The 8,733-nt window shown below is 42.2% G+C and overlaps 1 protein-coding gene across 5 annotated transcripts in view; it reads left to right on the top strand.

Annotated features, from left to right (window-relative positions):
• The window catches only part of LOC122798392 (protein tyrosine phosphatase type IVA 3), a 636,579-nt gene that overhangs the window by 287,576 nt on the left and 340,270 nt on the right, over nt 1-8,733 (top strand). For 4 of the 5 annotated variants that reach the window (XM_044067296.1, XM_044067297.1, XM_044067295.1 and 1 more), the window contains one exon: nt 6,395-6,487. The exons of the other annotated variant lie outside the window; for it this stretch is intronic. In XM_044067296.1, coding sequence (XP_043923231.1) covers nt 6,395-6,487 — 93 coding nt within the window. The remainder of the gene's footprint in view (nt 1-6,394; nt 6,488-8,733) is intronic. 5 annotated transcript variants of the gene reach the window in all.

The following is an 8,733-nucleotide window of genomic DNA, read 5'->3' as shown; positions in this document are numbered from 1 at the left end:
AACCCCTTCCGGACCTCGGAGGTTTCAGTTAGAACAGTTTCAGACCCACACCAACATTACACTTCATCAGATTTTTTTAAATAGAAGGGCTATGTGTTACAATACCAAGAACAGCTCACAGAGCTAAAATATCTACAGCAGTACCTAACTTGGTTCAGAATATACCATGAAAGAGAAACTTTCTTCAGGGTGAGGGAGCTTTTCAAAAATGTAGAGGATATTGGCACACACAAACATGGCCCACAGCATACACAGCAAAACAAGGGCATGTAAACATGATACTTGTTAGTTGTTGTAAACATGATACTGATCATCACCAACATGGGGACTCTATGCTCCAGACCAGAAGTGTATCCCTCACTGGTAAGATCAAACCATAAACTAATCTCACTAGATATTCACATCCCGACCCCAGCCCCTGCCCAGAAAACCACAGTGAAAAACTTCTCTAAAGCAAATTTCACACTCCTCAAAACCGAGGTGGAATCCTTCAAAGCCCCCGGGCCTGTGGAAAATACAGCCCAGACCGCAGAATCCTTTATAAACGCATTCTATGAACACCTTCAGGAATGCATGGATCATGCAATCCCAAATAAAACCACGACCCAATCCTCCAAAGTTAGGCGTCCTGTCTGGTGGACCCCAGCCATAAACAAACTATACAATAGAAGGAGGAAGCTACTACTTGATAGAGCAAAATCCCAAAAAGGGAAGGCATCTCTGATCAGTATTAGCAAAAAACTACGGGCACTCATAAAATCGTCTAAGGCCAGCTTCAAGAGAAAAATTGCACAGGACACTAAGGATAATCACAAGGCTTTCTTTAGTTATGTTAGGAACCTGGGTGGGAATTCCCAGATATGCTCAGAATTAGTCCAAAATGACAAAAAATACACTGAACCCACAGACATTGCCAACATCCTAGCTGACAGGCTCAGCGCAAACATCTCCCCCCCTTCCCCACCAAAAGGGCAAATATCTATCCCAGCAGAGTGCTGCCCCCCTGACATCTCAGATGCTCAGGTAAGAGCCGCCCTCTCCAAAGCAAAAACACAGCATCAATGGGACCAGACGGTGTCCCGGGCTGTGTCCTAGATTAACTCCAAGAAGAACTAAACCCAAACATGAAACTACTGTTCAATCTCAGCCTTACTACAGGATATGTACCCAAAGAGTGGCTTACAGCAACAGTGGTCCCTCTCCACAAAGGTGGTGCCTCAACGGATCCTGGAAACTATCGCCCCATAAGCTTGACTAGCTTGGTCTGCAAAGCTATGGAAAGGATCATCATGGACCTCATAAATAAAGATATTGGTGACCTACAGACACTGGATCCTACCCAGTTCGGCTTTGTTAAGGGCAGATCCTGCCTCTTAAACCTGGTTGATTTCTTTGAAACAGTCACCAAGGCCATTGACGAGGGGAAGGTGGTCCACATAGCCTACCTGGACCTTGCAAAAGGCTTCGATACAATACCCCACTCAGGCATTATAGATAAGCTCACCAGCTTAAATATAAACCCCTATGTCACTAGATGGGTTGCAAACTGGCTCAAGGACAGAGCCCACATGGTTAGAATTGCTGGAGCCATGTCAGACTCCAAACCATTTACAAGTGGTGTCCCACAAGGCTCAGTCCTGGGACCTCTCTTGTTCAATATATATTTCTCGGAGGTACAGGCTAACACGGAAGGAATGTGGCTGCCCAAGTTCGCAGATGACTGCAAACTGGGCGCCACAGTCGACTCTTCAGCCGACACAAGCATCCTACAAAAGGGCCTCATAGAAACAGACAACTGGTGCCAGAGCCATGGCCTCAAGCTAAACGCCAAAAAGTGTATAGTCATCCCCTTTGGCAAAAACAAAGTGCTCACAAATTACCACATAGGTGGTAATCCATTAAGTACGGAAAAAGTAATTAGGGACCTGGGGATCCAAGTTGATAGCAATCTCTCATTTGACAACCACATGGCCAAAGTGGTTAGAAAAACATTTTATATAGCCCACCTAATCATGAAGGGATTCACATCTAGATCAGGGGAGGTCATCGTGCCTCTTTACTCATCCCTCATGAGGCCCAGAATTGAGTACAATGCCCCTTTTGGGATGTACCTTACCAGACACCTGCAGCAACTGGAAAGACCCCAAAAGTACCTCACCAAGAGGATCAAAGGGCTCAAACAGATGCCATATGCTGCCCGGTTAAAGAAACTCCAGCTCTACTCAGTGGCATACCGCCTGCTCAGAGGCGATCTGTGCCTGACGTATAAAGCCATGTCCAACCCGGAATTAATGGACATGCTGCACCTCAGAAAATCCAAATCCCATCGAGCTACGCGCTCGAGAAACTTGAACCTCAGCACTGAAATAAATAAGACATGCTGGAGGGACAGATTCATAACCCAGAGGCTCCCTTCACTCTGGAATAAAATCCCAGTCCAGGTTAGGCAGAGTCCCTCATTGACTCTCTTCAAGAGGAATCTTGATGAGTGGATAGGAGATAGTAGGTTTACCCCGGCTATCACGTCTGTGTCACTGTTAGACAGAGGCACAGTATACTAACCTTGAAAAAGGGCATAGCAAAATCATTTAAAATGGGTGGTGAAAGCCAAACACACTCTGGCTAGGCTTATAAATGCCCTAGGGCAGATAGCCTAGTATGAACCTATGAACTTGCCGACAAGAGAACATCGCAATTGCAGTCCAACTCGCTCTAACCTTTAAAACGGCTGCATGAAACACAAATGTGCAGCAGAAAAAAGTATATATATAAACGAGCATGGCACACACAGACGCCGAAATGAGCATTAATAACATGCTAAAATTAGAAAAAACAAACGAGCAGCAGTAGTGATAAATATACGAGCTATCACTATAAACCAACACTTGCATAAAGAAAAAGAAGAGACTGCTTATTCTGAGTATCAGTAACGAAGATAAACGCAGATAATACTCACCAAGCTGAATTCAGCATGGGACCTGACTAAAACAGAAGGCAGCATTCACACACGGGAACACAACGACTAGATAATTAACCGAGAACCAGCAGTATCAAATAAAATGTATAACCATAATACAATAATAATATACAAAATACATATAATTATATATCAGCAGCAAGCAAATACAAGAGAAGACTAATCTAGATAGTCGGCAGCAGCATACACTAGTGAACCATGTGGCACCCTCAAACAGAAGCATAAACTATATCAGGCAGCACAAAATAGGGCTAGAAGTGCATTCAAACAGGGACTGTGTGTAGAATTACATTTTTAATTCACTAGGAAGACTTAATCTTACCAGTGAAGCAAAAAAATGCAGACGAAGATGCAGGCAATCCAAACTTGTTCAGTCGTCCCTCAAACAAATGCAGTCGACAGGATACACGTACAATGAAAAGGAGTTCCACACACCACATGGGTTTTATTAGGTTGCGTGGGTTGGGTAAGGCAGGTCTGACATCACAATATGGGAGGAACACTGGCTCTTCTATACAGCATGCAAATCAGGCGGGGATTACCTCACTTTGGGGGAGGAAACATCCCGATAGCTAGAGCAAGAGCAGATGGCAGATGTGACATCATAATTTCAGAGCCAGCTACATAGCCTATCTGCCCAAGGGCATTTATAAGCCTAGCCCATAGTTATTTGGCTTTCGCCACCCCTTTAGTTTGAATAAAACTATGCCTATTATTTTGCTGTGCCTCTGTCAAGCAGTGACACTGAAGTAATCCCTGGGGTATATCTGCGATCCCCCATCCATTGGTCAAGATTCCTCTTGAACAAGGCCAGCGAGGTGCTCTGCCTCACATGTACCGGGATTTTGTTCCACAGCATAGGGAGTCTCTGGGTGATGAATCTGTCCCTCCAGCATGTTCTATTAATAACCGTGTCAAGGTTTAAGTCCCCGCCTTGTGGTTCTGAGGGATCTAGATTTTTTGAGGTGAAGCATATTCATCAAATCAGGGTTTGACATGGCCTTGTATGTCAGGCACAGGTCACCTCTGAGCAAGCGGTATGAGACTGAATAGAGCTGGAGTTCTTTCAGTCGGGCAGCATAAGACATATTTTTGAGACCCTTTATCCTTTTGGTGAGGAACTTTTGGGGCCTTTCCAGCTGCTGCAGGTGTCTGGTCAGATACATTCCGAATGGGGCATTGTACTCAATCATAGGTCTAATGAGTGATGAGTACAGGGGGGCGATGACCTCCCTTGATCTAGATGTGAATCCCTTCATGATCAGGTGGGCAATGTAGAAGGTTTTCCTAACTACTTTAGCAACATGAGTGTCAAACGAAAGGCTACTGTCAACCTGGGTCCCCAGATCCCTGATGACTTCTTCTGTGCTCAGTGGATTGCCACCTATATGGTAGCTAGGGGTAACCTTGTTTTTCCCGAAGGGTATGACAATGCATTTCTTGGCATTTAACTTTAGGCCATGGCTCTGGCACCAGTTATCCGCTTCTGTGAGGCCCTTCTGAAGGATATCTGTGTCAGATGTGTATTTGACTATGGCGCCCAGTTTGCAGTCATCTGCAAACTTTGTCAGCCATAACCCTCTTGTGTTTGCTTGTACTTCAGAAAAGTAGATGCCGAACAAGAGTGGACCCAGGACTGAGCCCTGTGGGACACCACTTGTGACAGGCTTTGAGTCTGACATGGCTCCAGCAACTCTGACCCTGTGGGTTCTGTCACTTAGCCAGTTTGCAACCCATCTTGTGATGTATGGGTTTACATTCAAGCTGATGAGTTTTTTGAGGATACCTGAGTGGGGTATTGTGTCGAAGGCCTTTGCCAGGTCAAGGTAGGCTGTATGGACTGCCTTTCCCTCATCAATGGCCTTGGTGACTGTCTCGAAAAAGTCAACCAAGTTTAAAAGGCATGATCTGCCTTTGACAAAGCCAAACTGGGTTGGATCCAAAGTCTGCAAGTTCCCTATGTCTTTATTTATGAGTTCCATTATGATCCTCTCCATGGCTTTGCAAATAAGGCTTGTCAAGCTAATGGGACGGTAATTTCCAGGGTCGGTGGAGGCACCGCCCTTGTGAAGTGGGACCACAGTCGCCGTGCGCCACTCCTTGGGTACGTATCCTGAGGTGAGGCTAAGGTTTTTCAAGTTGGTTTGCAAAGTGAAACAAAAACAGTATAGAAAGCTAGGAAGCAGAACAGGGAAAACAGTTGAGTGGGTTATTTTTTAAAGCTGCAAGGGTGATTATTTTAAGCTTTATCAAAGAACAGGGACTGGAAGAGTCAGCCGGTTGGGGAATCTGCTTTAATATCCTGTTGTTTTCCTGTTTGTTTTTCAAACAGCTTGGCTGGCTAGAACTTCATAACCACATACTCTATCAACAACTACTTATTACTCAAAAGATCCTATACCACCCTAATAATACCCCTATCCTCACTAATCTTATTACACCTTATACGAATCTACCTACACTACGCTCTAACAAACTTCTAGTCTCCTCTAATAAAGCTAACAACAAAGCTGGGGATTCACTCTTCTCAAACACTGCAAGAAAATTCATTCTGGAATCAGCTTCCTGCTGATTTAACTTCCCTTGCTTCTACTTCTCTTTTTAAAAAACATCTTAAAGAACATCTCAAAGCTCATTGGCTCTGTCCATGCACTAACCCAGATTGACATCTTTTCTCACTTCCATCCATAACCCTATACACTACTCCTATAACCTTTACCTCCAAATTGACTTACTACTACTTACTCTTACGCAGGAATTTTAAAATAATATATATATTCTTTTCCCTTTTCTAAGACTTGCTTATACCTTCTACTGTGAGTTGTAGAATTGTTTAGTTTACAAATTTATTTTCTAACTGTTCTCTATCAGAGTGCTAACTCTGTATTGTACTTCTCATAGTTATATGCATTGTTAAATTTCCCATTTTTTTGCTTGGAGCTTTTCTCCCCGGGCCTCTACTGAAAATGGACATATATCCAGCTAGACTAGCCCGGTCAACAAATGTAAAATAAATAAATAAATAGATGTATTAAATTTCCATGCTCCAGGTTATACTGTTTTGCGGTACTTACAGGCACACACAGGTAAGCACAATGCCAATGTCTGCAAATCATGAATTCGGGTATGCATGCTCATGGGAAGGCAACACGTTTTTTCACTTCTAATTTATGCCATAGTAGGCTGACTAAAATATCAGTCCTTTCTGAGAATTATTAGTGCTGTCTGATTGCTTACAAAGTAACTCTATATACCTTTCTAATGAAAAAAAAATCATAAAAAAGCTCTTAGGAGACTAAGGGGAAAACAGAATTTTCTACATTTAAAATGATATATAATTATTATAACATGTTATTTGTCCAGTAGCTCTTTCTAGAGTGTGCCTCAACATTACAATAAGTATATTTTCTGTTTCAGGATTTGAAAAAATATGGTGCAACAACTGTAGTAAGGGTATGTGATGTAACATACGACAAAACTGAACTTGAAAAGGATGGCATTACAGTGATGGTAGGTAACTTTCATGAGTATATATGTTTTTCAGTTGGCATCATCAAATATTCTGTGGTAATTGAAATATTTTAGGTATCTCAGAAAGCATTTTCATGTCTATATTTTAGATTGCATAGAAACTGTGGTAAGCATCTTGACCTACTTTACAATGCACCCAGAAAATGAATTTATCTTAATATGTGACATAGTAAACAGCATGCAGCAATTGTAATAACATTTGTGGTTTTAGATAGCGGAACAGAGCAAAAGACAACCCCTTGTTTGATATTTTTAATAAATATTGCTACAGTTACTGCTGAACAGACAAGCAGTTAATACCGAACATTACAGTAATCTTAATATAAATAAGAAAGTTTATGCTCACTGGAGTCTGTGAAGGACGTCCACAGTAAAATTTACTGTATTGACTAGGATAAGATCATTTACTAATAGTGGTAATTTAATTTAAAATAAACATTATACTATATTTTGTATTCTCCACTGGGCCTGCTCAGTGTCTCTACTACCTTTACTCAGTTTGGCCCATTTGTTTTGCAGAAGTGAGACAGGCATCTCCTGTGGTAGGCACGAATCCTGCTATCCATTCATTGCTGTCTGGGATGCCTCTTCGACCCATTCATTCTTCTGTATGGTGAGAGTCAGTAGGGAGCTATCTCTTCACCAGTGAAGCACCCTCCCTTGCACCATGACTCTAGACTCCAACTCCTGACTGCAACAGGGAACATGCCTTCACACAATCTGTCATCTTTGGGGAAAAAGCACATGGGCAGTTGTGCTTACAGTCCCATGCTCCATGGGTGAAGCACCTGATGCTCCCACTAGGTGTCTCTGAAGTGGTGAGCCATAGCCATCTTCCTCCCCCAGGATGGACATGCTGGTAATGACTGCTCACTCCCTCCTTCTCTGCCAGCTCCATCAGGTGCTTCAGTCACTAATGGAATGCAGGTTGCATGGGCTGTATTTTTTTTCCCCCTCTTTTGTGCCACTGAAACTGGCTCTATTTATTCTTTTGTAATTAGAACTACTCTTTCTTTAAAATGTGTCCCTTATTTTCTTTGGGTTTGTCACCCCCCCTTAACTTTCCCTAGACAATAAGATGGAGTTAAAGGGTGTGCCAACACCAGTTATAACTGGTGTTAGTAAAGTTACAGTTTGCATATGCTGTTGATCAATATCTTTACATCTGAAAGCATGTGGTACGTATGCACATGATTTGTATTCATAAGGAGAGAATGCTCATAGTCCAGAGTTCTGAGCTTGATAGCAAGTGGATTGTGTTCACTATAAGTGACAGGCAGTTGAATAATGTACTTGATGCAGCTTTTCACTTAATTTGAAAAATCATTATTGAGATGGGTGCTTGAATGAGGATTTAGGACAAGAAATTGAAGAATTTATAGCAAAGATGTAGAAGTGTATGTGGCTTTCCATTGTTATGGGATAAGGATAATTTTATGCATTTTGATAAGTAATTTGTTTCAGGGTCATACAAATGACTTTGACTGTTGTGTGGGACTGTTGGGTTGTGGTATGACCAGAGAGTCAACTGTGCATTTCTTTACAAATATGTAAGAAGAGTAATGCATTATTGTCATTCCTCTTCCCCCAGGTCAGACTGTTTTTCTACCCGATCTTCTTCACATCCCTGTTCGTCCACACTTCACACGTTTCTCAAGGTTTTGTGTATCTGGATCACAGTATCAGTTATTTCTCTTACTCTTTGGACTATCCACTGCACACAAAGTGTCTGGTTCCAATTCTCCTTGCAGGCTATAGGGTATCAACTTTTTTCCATATTTAGAGGAATTGCTTATCCTTGCAGATGCTTTTCCAAGACAGGAATCTCAGTCTTGGGTGGGAGATCTCTTATACAAGCAGGAATTCCAAGAGAATAATGAAAAGCCTTTCTTGACTCCCTCACACAGGATTGTGCTCCTCGGATGTCAGCTAGACACCTCAGCTCAAAGAGCTGTTCTTCGACAGGAAAAAACAGATCATTGTATAGATATATTTCTAAGGTTTTTCACTCAGACTTTGGTCACTGCAAGGGAATACCTCAGGATTGTGGGTCTCATGGCATCTATGAATCTCATAATACCCCTGGCAAGACCCCACATGAGAAAAATATAATGATATCTGAAATCTCTTTGGTCCCAGCATCAACACCCTTTATCTTTTCAAATCCCAGTGCTGGAGTTTGTCAGAAAAGAAATATTTTAGTGGAGAGAACAAATATCATTGAA

Source organism: Protopterus annectens, chromosome 3.part1, assembly GCF_019279795.1.
Source record: "Protopterus annectens isolate FY-2018-M chromosome 3.part1, PAN1.0, whole genome shotgun sequence".
In the NCBI taxonomy this organism is placed as follows: domain Eukaryota; kingdom Metazoa; phylum Chordata; order Ceratodontiformes; family Protopteridae; genus Protopterus; species Protopterus annectens.
Note: the sequence above shows the minus strand (reverse complement) of the source record. Positions and strands in the feature narration are given on the sequence as shown.